The sequence below is a fragment of the Staurois parvus genome, unplaced genomic scaffold, assembly GCF_062004578.1.
Source record: "Staurois parvus isolate SC_StPar_1 unplaced genomic scaffold, SC_StPar_1.0 ptg000336l, whole genome shotgun sequence".
Taxonomy (NCBI): domain Eukaryota; kingdom Metazoa; phylum Chordata; class Amphibia; order Anura; family Ranidae; genus Staurois; species Staurois parvus.
Genome location: NW_028318132.1, coordinates 1,648,898 through 1,663,022, shown reverse-complemented (window position 1 = coordinate 1,663,022; position 14,125 = coordinate 1,648,898). Strand labels below are relative to the sequence as shown.

At 40.8% G+C, this 14,125-nt stretch overlaps 1 protein-coding gene across 1 annotated transcript in view; it reads left to right on the top strand.

Moving 5' to 3' along the window:
• Positions 1-14,125, top strand: part of TRPV4 (transient receptor potential cation channel subfamily V member 4) — a 107,835-nt gene that overhangs the window by 31,331 nt on the left and 62,379 nt on the right. The window contains exons 3-5 of the mRNA XM_089684099.1: positions 8,737-8,909; positions 10,606-10,758; positions 12,486-12,626. Of these exons, the coding sequence (XP_089540225.1) occupies positions 8,737-8,909; positions 10,606-10,758; positions 12,486-12,626 (467 nt within the window). The remainder of the gene's footprint in view (positions 1-8,736; positions 8,910-10,605; positions 10,759-12,485; positions 12,627-14,125) is intronic.

Sequence of the window (14,125 nt, the reverse complement as noted above, 5' to 3'; positions counted from 1 at the left end):
CAGTCTTGTATCTTCTATCAGTGTCCAGCTGACCACTGGTTAAAGCTTGTAGGAGTAGTTTTAATTCTGCTCTAGGAAGACCCCTGACCTCTGTCTGCACAGCGCTGATTGGCCTTGTGTTGATCACATGCACTCTCCCAAGAAAAAAAAAGCTCTCTACCAATACATACCAAACTGAGAATGTGCAGTGACTCCACACGGTATGTCTTATCAGTAGATAAGAGGGGGTCAGTTGAAGGGGAGAATCAGAGAAGACAGGACAAACTGTGTTTTTATGTAAACCCTTAGGTTTCACAATGTGTATAACAAGCATGCTTTACTGCATATAAAGACTGATTTTATGGTTTAGTAACACTTTAAGTGACTACCAAAGACAAAAATACAACAGATGAACTGAACAGACAGGGTCATGTTGAGCATCTTTGTTTAAAGTCTCTTTATCATACAAGGCTCTTCCAGTGTAGAGAAGAAAGGCAGGAAGTCCACAGATAAAAAAAAAAAACAACTCTTTGTGAAAATATAAGACTAACTCAAATATTTTAACCATGTGACCTTTACAATTCTTTTACAAATAAGTGGAAATAAATGAACAAACTAGTGTGCATACCATTACATCAGTCCTGTTCCTATAATTAGGCTATTTAGCTACAAAGTGTACTATTTCCTAGTATTTCATATATTCAAGGCAAGTCATTTCTTTAATCATGTTTGTGGTTGTTATCTCTCTAGATATACTTTTACATATATTCCTTGTCATAAGACGGATAGCCAATAAAAACATTTTAACTTCTCATTGCACATTTTAAACAGTATTTACACCTATTATATACTTGGTCACATGATCAATCCCTTCCTCATAAAATTCCCTTGCTTTGCACGTGGCCGCACAAAGTCAGTTGGTGCTGTTGTGGTCAGGTGTTATTGGGGAAAAACTCTTTCCAAGAAAACTTAATATAGCACATTGAAGCCAAATATTATTTTCCCAAAAAAGACAGCTTTAATAAAACGTTTGAATTTTGGACTGGTGTAGGCAGAGCTTCTGCAAAATGACAGTTCCAGTTAACCACCCTGCTAAAGCCAATCACAAGAAAAGTGCCACATGGAGCAGCTAGCAGAGAGGTAGCATCTGGTACCCTTGCTGGAGCTGTCCCAAGTGACTATCTACCTTGGCTTGTGGGGCAGATCCAGCAAGGTTGACTGACAGGCGCTCCAACAGTCTAAACCTTGTTTTTCATAATTGTAATTTTCAGTAAAAAAAGATTGGCTTTAATTTGTTTTATTTACAAGTTTTCTGGGCTGAGGTGATAAAAGTCCTGAAATCAACCATTCTGTAGCTTCCCGTAAGCCAATGAAAAGTCATGCGGGGTGGCTTCCAGGAGAAAAAAGGCAGTGAATGGGTTGCTCATGGTAAATAATCAGAGTATGCGCACGAAGTGTGTCAACTGAGGATTGGCTGCAGAATAAGGAAGATCAGGCAAATGGCAGGATGAACCAGATTTTTACTAGTAACACATTTAGTAATTAGGTGAGAGTTAGTGTTCCTAAACCCACAACTGTAAAATCAGTCTGTATATGCAGTAAAGCACTCTTGTTCTACTCACTGGGGAACCTAAGGGGTTAATCCTCTTCATTTTCTAAAAAGGCTGTTTGATCCTGTCTTCTTTGCCCCTCCTCTTGTTGAAATGACCACCTGATACAGACTGAACCCGTGGTCACATGCACATGCTCATTTTGGTGTGTATAGGGAGGTTTTTTTTTTCTTGGGAGGGTGCATGTGATCAGCACTGTCCAGACAGAGGGTCAGGGGGTTTCATATCCTCCTAGAGCAGAAATAAAACTCCTGCTACAAGCTTTAACCAGTGCTCTGCTGAAGTCACAAGACTGCTCTAACTGCTGATGAGAAAAGGTATTTAGCAGTTTATGTTTACTAAAACAATTGCATTTCCATGTTCTGTGTACTTTGGGAGTCCAGATATAGTGAATGTAGGGTCCTGGGTTTAGTTTCACTTTAAGCACAGAGGTAGAGAAAAATAATTTTATAGACAATGACACCAAAAACATTTTCGGGTTTACTGACACAGTACAGTAGTTAATGGACTAAGAAATTATAGTCATTCTCTCTTCTCCTCCTGCCCCCACATTCCCAGCATTGACTCAGCTGCATTCTAATATTTGTAAGCACAACTTTGGGCTCTGGACTAACTCCCTTTTGCTCTTTAGGCTGGTCACATATTGCAGCAGGGTCATCTTCATATTTTCGTTCGGCTGACTAGTCCTTCAGTCTGTGGGCTGAACAAAGAAAACAAAAAAACTTAATGAAAAAAAATCAGATTCCATGCTATACAGCAACCATGCTTGGCTTCATTCAACCCAAAAAGACTTAGGAAAACTTTGGCAAAAAGAGATTTTTGCAGGAAACCGTGTAGGATAGGAAGTAAGGTAAAATGTTTTTACACCTGCTGGGGAACAGTTAAAAAATCAATCTGCATACATGAATGTAGATAACCAGTGTATTAAAGGATAGATTCACCTTTAAAAAAAGAAAAAAAAATTATAAGTGCACATTTTTTTGCTGGCAAACAAAAAATGTGCATTTTATTATTTTTTGACACTGGAGCCTGTAAGGCCGTGCACTCATGATCAGCAGGTTTTGGGTGAATTGCCAGGATCTTGCAGACACTCAGTACAGCTGTCTCCCCATACCCAGTTACTGAATTGCAGGAAGACTCAATGAATTACGAGGGTGCTCATAAGCGTTCTTGTAATTCATTCAAAACTACAAGCCGTTGGCCCGACGTAACTTGTAACTCATTCATTCACAGAACTCTGTGAATGAATGACGTGACCCTGTGGGCAGAGCCCTGTACAGCTGCTCTGTTTTTAAATTGCGACAGTGGGTGCAGGGAGAGGAACCCTCACCTGGTGTCACAGGGAGTGGTTGGGGCTGAGGTGGAGAGGAGGCAGGAGCTGGAACATGTATCATGTTTAATCCTAAATACAGGTGGAACATGTAACATGTTCCAAAGGTGAACGTATCCTTTAAGCACTAGAGTATAGTTCGATTATTTCAGAACAAGCATCCAGCATTAAAGATAAAAGACTAAGAAAAACACCCTCGTGACTGGACTGCGACGGAGCATAGGCAGGACAGAACACACCAAGAAGATGATAAACACTCAAAGCTTTATTGAATTATGACAATCACTCAATTTGGGTCTGAGGGTAGCGTCCAAGTACCCGGAGCAGGAGAGGAGCAGGGAAGGGGCCAAAATAATTGTAATCTGGCCCCAGGGAGGGCAAACTTGGAGTCTCTGGTAAATTGTAATCCAGGCAGGGAAGAGTAAGGGGGAAAAGTTCACTGATAGTCCATACAGGGGGAAAACCGGGGGCAAGGATACTCAGTTCTGGCAGGGGTTTTTCCTGGCTCACAGCAACCGACAGCAGGTAGTGACACTTCTCAGCACATGGCAGAGGATCCAAACAGCTGGTATTTCCAGCACACAGCAGCACGGGCAATCCTGGCCCCACAGTATTAGACAGTGTAGCAGCGGGTACTCCTCCTGAGCCCCGTGTATTAGCAGAGTGTTCAGTGGGTAATAATCCTCAATCTCCCGGAGTATAATGCAGAGTGCCCAGCGGGTAATAGTCCCAACATCTCCCGGAGTATTATGGAGGGTGCCCAGTGGGTAATAGTCCCAACATCTCCCTGGAGTATTATGCAGAGTGCCCAGCGGGTAATAGTCCCAACATCTCCCGGAGTATTATGGAGGGTGCCCAGTGGGTAATAGTCCCAACATCTCCCTGGAGTATTATGCAGAGTGCTCAGCGGGGTTGGCTGCAGGAGTCTGGCCTCAGCGCAGACCTCCCAGCAGCTTCAGGCAGCGGACAAACAACCGGAGAGTCCTGCGTCAGCCTTCTTAAGGCTGGGCTGGATGCTCCTGGTTGCCCTGGCAATGTCCGGCGCAGCGCTGCGTTGCCGGGCAACGAGGCACGCCTCCTTGACACGAGACATGCTCTCCAGAGTGCGGCCTTTGTCTCTGGTGAGTGACAGGTCGGCGGCCCTGCGCCGGAATTCTCTGGCGGCTATATGGCCAGGAGAGGTGGGAGTTCCACCGCAGGGGTCACTTTCCTCCCATCCTGTGCAGCCTGTCTTCAAAGGCTGCGACAGGATGAGAAGAGGGTGAGGGGACACAGGGTATATGCCAGGGAGAGGTGTGAGTTCCGCCTCAGGGGTCACTTTCCTTCCATCCTGCACAGCCTGTCTTCAAAGGCTGCGTCAGGATGTGAGGAGGTGACAAGGGGCAAGGGGGGTGAGGTGACACTTCTCATTCTGTGCAGCCTATCTTCAAAGGCTGCGACAGGATGAGAAGAGGGTGAGGGGACACAGGGAAGACACAGGCACCAGGGGGGTGGGGGCAGCAGAAGAGGAACAGGCACGCCATGACATGGACTAATATTGCAAATGCTAATTTATGTGTCAACCAATTGTTTCAGGACAGTAACTCAGTGGGATAGATTGATCTTCACTGTCACAGAGCCAGTTTATGGACATATGTAAAACAATGGCTGCTTCCATCAGCACCTGATCACATTTGCTTTGTGACTGATGCTGTTTAAATGCATAACATTGTGAACACGTTTTTCATCAGATTGTAAAAGAGAGTTATTTACAATTATAAGCTAAATTTAAATGGGATTCCATGGATTACTGTGTTTTTTATACAGTGAGGATCGAAAGTTTGGGCACCCCAGCTAAAAATTTGTATTAATGTGCATAAAGAAGCCAAGGAAAGATGGAAAAATCTCCAAAAGGCATCAAATTACAGATTAGACATTCTTATAATATGTCAACAAAAGTTAGATTTTATTTCCATCATTTACACTTTCAAAATAACAGAAAACAAAAAAATGGCGTCTGCAAAAGTTTGGGCACCCTGCAGAATTTATCGCATGCACTGCCCCCTTTGCCAAGCTGAGACCTGCCAGTGTCATGGATTGTTCTCAGTCATTGTCTGGGAAGACCAGGTTATGTCAATCTCAAAGGTTTTAAATGCCCAGACTCATCTGACCTTGCCCCAACAATCAGCACCATGGGTTCTTCTAAGCAGTTGTCTAGAAAACTGAAACTGAAAATACTTGACGCTCACAAAGCTGGAGAAGGATATAAGAAGATAGCAAAGCGTTTTCAGATGTCAATATCCTCTGTTCGGAATGTAATTAAGAAATGGCAGTCATCAGGAACAGTGGAAGTTAAAGCAAGATCTGGAAGACCAAGAAAAATATCAGACAGAACAGCTCGCAGGATTGTGAGAAAAACGATTCAAAACCCACGTTTGACTGCACGATCCCTCTAGAAAGATCTGGCAAACACTGGAGTTGTGGTACACTATTCCACTATAAAGAGATACTTGTACAAATATGGTCTTCATGGAAGAGTCATCAAAGGAAAACCTCTTCTACGTCCTCACCACAAAAATCATCGTTTGAACTTTGCAAATGAACATATAGACAAGCCTGATGCATTTTGGAAACAAGTTCTGTGGACCGATGAGGTTAATATTGCACTTTTTGGCCAAAATGAGCAAAGGTACGTTTGGAGAAGAAGGGGCACAGAATTTAATGAAAAGAACCTCTGTCCAACTGTTAAGCATGGGGGTTGGATCAATCATGCTTTGGGGTTGTGTTGCAGCCAGTGGCACAGGGAACATCTCACGAGTAGAAGGAAAAATGGATTCAATAAAATTTCAGCAAATTTTGGATGGTAACTTGATGCCATCTGTGAAAAAGCTGAAGTTAAAGAGAGGATGGCTTCTACAAATGGATAATGATCCTAAACAGGGGATTACATGAAGAGGCGTAAACTGAAGGTTTTGCCATGGCCTTCACAATCTCCTGACCTCAACATAATTGAAAATCTTTGGATAGACCTTAAAAGAGCAGTGCGTGACAGACAGCCCAGAAATCTCAAAGAACTGGAAGACTTTTGTAAGGAAGAATGGGCAAAGATACCTCAAACAAGAATTGAAAGACTCTTGGCTGGCTACAAAAAGCGTTTGCAAGCTGTGATACTTGCCAAAGGGGGCAGTACAAGATATTAACTTTGCAGGGTGCCCAAACTTTTGCAGATGCCATTTTTTCGTTTTCTGTTATTTTGAAAGTGTAAATGATGGAAATAAAATCTACCTTTTGTTGACATATTATAAGAATGTCTAATCTGTAATTTGATGCCTTTTGGAGATTTTTCCATCTTTCCTTGGCTTCTTTATGCACATTAATACAAATTTTTAGCTGGGTGCCCAAACTTTCGATCCCCACTGTACATTATTTCTGCACTCTTTATTATTATTATTATTATTATTATTATTATTATTATTATACAGTATTTATAAAGCGCCAATGGTTCGCTCAGCGCTGTACATTACAGAGGGGGACAGAACATGTGACAGAACCAATACAATGCAAAAAATGAGGGGATTGAGGGCCCTGCTCTTTCGAGTTTACAATCTAGGAGATTATTATGTAAATAGTTTGTTATAAATCACAATGCTTTCTGCATTCTCTTTTCACAGCGGCTTTTGGCACTTTCTGAAACTATTACTTTTGGTTAACAAAGTACTTGAATTCTGTGCTTATACAGTATCTATAAAATTTTCAACATCTTGTAGCATTCCTAGCAGCAAAAAGTGACTCCTAAGATATGAGTGTTCCAAAACTATATTACAGTGTTTAATAATTAGTTCCAGAAAGGTCTGGAGTGCTTTTTACTAAGCTCTAATAAATAAGCTTCAAATCTATTTCTCAAGTGTGTGCTTTGGCACAAGCCGTAAGATCAGCAGATCTGTGAGAAAACTGGTCTGATCACTTTATTTCTAGGGTATAAAAAAAACTATATTACACATTCAAATATCATGTTACCCTCCCTAAATATACCACTGTTTTCAATATATTGTATTTCATTTCCTATGCTTTATTTTGTATACACAAGTAATAGACCCACTGTTAGTAGAACTTTATAGCGCTTAATGCAGAAGTTACTCACTCAGGTAATTTTTAAATGTTTCTTCAAATAATGTTTTCTGCAGCTGATGTCCATTGCGGAATGGATGGTTTCAATCACAACTGAGAAATACAGCAATTGTCTAACCTGAAACAGCATATTTTGTTTAAAAAAAAAAAAAAAAATTCTACTCCTTTGAAATAAATGATTCCTAATATTTCAGTTTTCTTTTTCTAATAGATCAATTAGTTGCTAGCAGTGGAGTACTCGAGGCATGTCTGCTTAACCTGTTACCACCCATGTGACGCACATGCGTGGCAGCAAAGAGCGTGGGCTTTGCTGCACATATGTGTCATTTGGACAGCAGAGGTTTCTGTGCTGAGAGCATGTTCACTGCACACTCCCAGTAGAGTGACTGAGCTGTCAGACAGCTCCTGGTCTCTAGTTATGATTCAAAATTTTTATACAAGTGCAAGACTCTTTGGAAGCTGAAAATATTAACTATTTTAGAAAATAAATCATATCCTTGTGTTTTTAGATTTGTGAATTGAAACTATTTTGTTAAAATAGGCTTCAGAAGTTAGTGGCACATGGATATGAGATCATATTCATCCAATGTTGCCGATATCTTCTGGATCAGTTTGTCTTGTTTTTGGGCACCAGCAAAAATTGGCAGCCAATATATTTTGGGGATAGCAGCAATTGGACGATTCAAAAATTTTTATCTGTTAACTGCTTCTATTGAGATAACCTGGCTTTGGAGTCTCTTCCATAGATGCAGGTGTGATCTTGCGTCATTGAAGCAGTTATGCCTGTAACTGGCCCAAAGACGTTTTCAGATGGTGTCTGCATATCTGCTCTTCCTCTGAAGTTTATAGAGGGCTTTAAAAATGCAATAATTTTAGGTTTTCTTCTTTGTAGCATAGAGAAACATTGAGGTGGAAAAGCTGTTTGTGGATAATAAATACCCCCCCCCCCCATTCCTGAGTTTGGTTGGCCAGGGGCTTTCTAAAGAGGTCAATGCAAAAAATCAGAGTATAAACATTTTTTTTTTTTTTTTTTGTGTGTTCAGCCAGTAGGTTGAACGAAAAAAAAAAAAAAGAAAAATCCCCATATTCACACAAACGATGTGTGGTGCAGGGATCTCCCCTGCTGCACTATTGTATTCTGACAGGGGGGGGACAGTCATTGGCTTTGAGCCCTGATCAAATGTTGGTTTTCCAGCATGCCTGTTGAACAGACAACAGCATATGTGGACTGAAAGTCAACTGGTTCTTGCTGAACTGGCTAATTTTCAGGCTATGTATAACTTGCTAAAGCCAGCCATAGATGGATCAAATCTTGTTCAGCGGGGACTGGGTGAGATTCAATATATCTATGGGCAGACTAATTGTACCCAAGTTGATCTATTGACCGACTTTGGTACAACCACCCTATCAGATTTTTAGCATGCGATTAATGTCTGCTTCTGTAACCGCTAGCTGTAATTATTATGTTCTCCTGGCATAGACTGCACCTCTCTGGGAGAACACAATAGTTCCATGGGAGGGACTCACAGTCAGCAACACAGTCAGTGTTGATGGGAAAATCCTAGTGATATTTTTTTTATTTTTTTTTCTTTCCTGCCTTGCCTAAGATTGTTTCCCAGTTTGATTGATTGTTACTTTCCTGAAAAAGCATCAGTTATGTCTGTAGGTCTTTTTTTTCCCTGTGACTTTACCTTACCTGCTTTGTTCTAGGAAGGATAACAAGAATTCCGAGTCTCCAAGTCCTGACCCTCCTGCAGTCATCAAGATATTTAATAGACACATTCTTTTTGACATCGTGTCACGAGGGGCCACATCAGAACTGGAGGGTTTTCTACCTTTCTTGTTGTCTAAGAAGAAGCGGCTGACAGATGAGGAATTTCGAGGTTAGGTGCTGACATTAAACATTGGTGTATCTTTAAGTTCTCACTGAGTTTAATCTTTAGGAATCTTAAGCTTTTAATGTTGGCATGTTCCAGAGTAAGGTCTTAACTCGACTGTACTTTCACAAGATGCTAATATGATATTCATGTGGCGTATTAGGTCAAATATGCAGATTTCTTTAACTTGCAGATTAATTACAGGGGCTACTGGTGGCTATGAGCACACAAGCACAGGGCTTCAAAGTTTTTCATGACTTTAATAGGTCTCTGTTCTTCACAACATAATGTTTTAAAAGTTAGCACATTGCTTATTAACTGATCTACCTATGCATAGTTCAGAGGTCACATGACGTGCTGAGAATCGTTTTTGGTAATGTGTTACTAAACACACAACAGTAAAATAAGTCTGTATATGCAGTAAAGTATGCTTATAATACTCACTGTGGAACTTAAGGGGTTAATCCTCTGCATTGTGTATAAAGGATGTTTTGATCCTGTATTCTCTGATCCTCCCCTTCTACTGTCCCCAATCCATCTCCTGATAGAACAGAATTTTAGGGACAAGCTGCACATTCTCAGTTTGGTGTGAATTGCTAGATAGTGTTTTTATTTTTCTTGGGAGAGTGCATGTAATCGACCCAGGACAGAGGGTCATGGGTCCTTCAGCCTCATAGGACAATCGAGGAATGAAAACTCCTACAAGCTTTACCAGTGCTCTGCTGGACACTGAGAGAAGTCATAAAACTGCTCTAACTGGTGATGAGAAAAGGTATTTAGCAGTTTCTAATTAATAAAATAATTGTATTTCCATGTTCTGTGTACTGTGGGAGACCAGATATAGTGAATGTGGGGTCCTGGGTTTAGTAACACTTTAACATCTTTTCTTTAGTTGGCTTGAATCCCATAACATCTTAAGATGTAATTTCTCCTGATCACCACATTGCTTTGATTTTGCAGCTACTTTATTGCTTAATGTATGGCCCGGAGGACTACTAAATGATCTAGTTCCTATAAAACTATAGAGGATGCTCATTATACAGGTCTCACACTGTTCCTCTGCATATTTTTCTTGTTTATAGTGGCATTTTCTGCCTGGACAGCTTTTTACTAAAAAAAAAATTTGTGTCCAATACTACTTAAAGAGGAGCTCCAGGCTCCAAGTACTGTAGCTGCTTACTATTAATATAAGGGTCCTTACCTATCCAGGGGTCTAGCGCCATCCTCACACAGGCTAGTTCTTCACTAGCCTCCAGGTTCCCAATGTCAGCATAACAAGGGAAACCGGAAGTGAAGCCTTATAGTTTCACAGCCGGTTTCCTACTGCGCATGTGCGAGTCGTGCTGTGCCTTGTGAATGGTCCCATAGTCCTCTGGGATCTGTGAAGTGTCCCAGAAGACTGCAGGGGAAGGAGAGGGGGGCGAACTGAACCGAAAGTGGGAGCAGGTACCTGTCAATACCAGGTACCCACTCCCCCCAAAAACCACGGAAACTGCAAATGCTGACCTTTCCTTCTGAATGTGCTACTTCTCTGGCTGTTATGCTGTTCATTTTGCATTAAATAAGTCTCTAACTTAAAGAATACATGTGCTGAAATATTAAAAGTTAAATTACCCATGTTTTGTGCGATTCCAAGATGTGATGAAGTTGGTAAAAGCAAAATGTTTGTTCTCTGGGTATTCATGTTCTTTGTGATTTTCAGAGCCATCGACAGGGAAAACTTGTTTGCCCAAAGCTCTGCTAAACCTAAGTGGTGGCAGAAATGACACAATACCAGCATTGGTGGATATTGCAGAAAAAACAGGGAATCTCCGAGAATTTCTCAACTCCCCTTTTCGAGATGTTTATTACAGAGGTTAGTACAGCAGTTTGCTACCTTAAGTGATTATGCATGCCAGAATATTTATTTATTTTTTTTTAAGATGGTCAGTAGATTAATGTATTTTTAAGGAGAAGATCAGACCTTGTACATCCCTTGGCACCAGTCAATGTTTTCATGGGTCGAAGAGTACTGTTTTTTCATTATGGTATTCTGATTATGAAGCTAGCCAAACACGGGTGAATGCCTTTATATCACAAAATAAAGATTTATGAGAACTAACCTTTTTTGCAGTAATTGCTTAACACAATATCAGTATGATTTGCTCCTCACTTGGTTGTTCTGTCTTTGCAGAGTTTTTTTTTATTGGACAGTGTGATAAAGCCCTGGTTCACACTGGATCCAAATTTGAAATTGTGCGACTTTACTTGAAGTTGCATGATTTCAAAGCCACATGTCAGTTCGATTTCAGGTGTGACTTGGATGATATCTGTGGGACTTCATACACAAATGTCTGTGCAAGTCGCACCTGAAATTGCAAAAATAGTGCAGGAACCTTTCTTTCAAATCGATGTGGCACCGCCAAGTTGAAGTTGCACCAATTTTGAAAGATTCCTTTGCTGACAATAGCAACTTGTCACGTGATTTAGAGCTGTCAAATCACATGACAAGTCGCATTGGTGTGAACCAGGGCTAAATGACATAGATATTTTCTAACTTGCTAAAAACTTTCTGTTCCTGGTATATTTTGTTTTAGTAGTGTCTGTTGTTAATTAAACCAAACATTACTTCATTAATACAACCTGTGATTGTATTTCAAAAGAGCCTATTTAGGTAAAATATAATGGGGGCCCACCAGAGGACGCCTTGACCCACTTGTGTATCTGGTAAATAGCAGCAAAATTATTTCTCTATAAAATCATGAATGACTAAGGCAGACACAGTGAAGGGACAGCACTACTTCTCACATCTCTGCAAGAAACAACAGAAAGGGGAAGCATAACCCACAAGGGGAATTGATTCTGTCATATAACTACAGGCAGAACAAATTTTCACAGAAGAGGAAAACTTAGAAATCTCCTCCATGGACTTAAAATACAATCAAATAGAAACAGTCAGTCTTGCAAATGTGAACATCAGACTCCCACTTACCAGGAAAAAATGTTTTCTTTTTTTTTTTCAGGAAAGATAAAAAAAGAAGATATTAACAATCATCCACTTCTCCAGTGGCAAGCACATTTGCTGGTCCACATGGGTTGGATGAACTGGTCTCATCACCTGCAGACATTTCCGAGCAGCTTGCAATGCCTCAAGGCACTGAACTTTTGCTTTTAGCAACACAACCACAATCCTAATAAAATCTGTAAATTCTTTCTACGAGGATTTGTTTTTCAAAAATAAAAGTATTTTTCACATGTCCCTATTATTAGGTCCAGAAAAGGAAGGGGGGGGGGGGGTATATGAAAAGCTGGTGGTGTGGCATGTCCAGATATGGCCGAATTGCGTCACTGTAAAGTCTCCTTTAGATTTACCAAGACCGTAATGGGAGGACACACCTAAACAATCCATTCAATTTGTTTCAAATCAGGCAAGCCCTTAAACTATATAGTTGACAGTACATCTAAAGGGAATTGTGTTATCCAATTGTATAAATTATGGTCACCTTTAAAATACTAGTGAAACTCTGCATATTCATTTGTTATGCAGTTTTGTTGTGGCCTTTTTGTAGTGAACCAAGGTGTGATAAACCTTTGTTTTATCAGGGCAGACTGCTCTTCACATAGCTATAGAAAGACGCTGCAAGCATTATGTGGAACTGCTGGTGGAGAAGGGAGCGGATGTCCATGCTCAGGCCAGAGGACGCTTCTTTCAGCCCAAAGATGAAGGTGGATACTTCTACTTTGGTATGTGTAACCTTGGTCCTTTCGTCAGGATTTCACTTTTTTTTTTAATTTTTTTTTCATGAAAATTAGTGTCCATGTGTTTCTGCAAACTGTTGCCCTAATACTGGTTAAACATAATGTTTGTGAAAAGGTTAAATACAATATTTACAAATTTACATGAAACTTTAGTGCAGAAATATATCTGTATTCACCATATTTACTATCCATTTGTTCAAAGTGAACAGCCTCTACTCCTTTAGTAATTCAACCCAGTATTATTAATATTCAGTATTTATATAGCGCAAAAGTTTGTGCAGCACTTTATAATATAAAGGGAGACAGTACCATTACAATACAATAAAATACAAGAGTTAGGAGGGCCATGCTCATAAGAGCTTACACTCTAATAGGGTGGGGCAAGTGGTACAAAAGGTTATAAATGTGGGGGATGAACTGTTGGAAGTCATAAACGTTCAGTTAGTTGAAGGGGTGATAGGCTTCCCAGAAGAGATGAGTTTTTGGGGATTGTATACAGGCAGCCAGTGTAGCAGATGGCTGGATAGGCCAAGGTATAGAGGTCCAGAGGATGGAAGAGGCTCTGGAGAGGTCCTGGTAATAAGCATGGGAGGAGGAGACAAGAGCTTGAGAGCAGGAGATCTTGAGTGGAGGGGACAGTTTGGGTGACTTTTGGAGACAAGATTGGTACTGTATCTGGGGAAAAGTTGTGAATGGCTTTGTATGCCGTTAGTATTTTGAATTTAATTGGCTGGCCAATCGGAAACCAGTGGAGGAACTGGCAGAAATGGGTGGCATGATAGCTTGAAGATGGGATAGGCTATGGAGAGGTAGGCCTATGAGAAAGGAGTTGCAATAGTCAAGGCGACATATAACAAGGAAGTAAATGAGTAGCTTGATGGTTTCATTAGTCAAACAGGGGAAACTTTTAGAGATGTTATGGAGGTGGTCTACAAGCTTTTGACAGTGATTGGACTAAGATTTCACCTAGTACCCTTGCGTGAGGGGAGGAACTGATAGTTGCATTATTGATCTTGATGGAAAAGTCATGGAGGAGGGCCCGGGGGAGAATATATCAACTCTGTTTTAGATATTTAGTTTAAGGATGTAGTGCAACATCTATGCTAATATGTTAGTAATAGTAGAGGAGACCGAAGGAATGCAGTGAGGAGTAGAGAGATAGCTTTGGGTATCATTGGCATAGAGGTCGTATTGGAAGCCGCAGGAGGTTATCAAGTGACCAAGAAATGAGGTGTAGGAAGAGAAGATGTAGAACAAAGCCTTGGGGAACCCCTACAGAAAGAGGGTGTGAAGAAGAGGAGACAGAGTTATAGGTAACACTGAAGGAGCGCTGTGATTGATAAGAGGAGAACCAGGACAGAGCAGAATCTTGGAGGCCAAGGAAGTGGTGTTTATTGAGGAGTGGGTGGTCAACAGTATCAAAGGCCACCGAGAGATCAAGTAGTAAGAGTATGGGGTAGTGGCCATTGGTTTTAGCAGTTAGT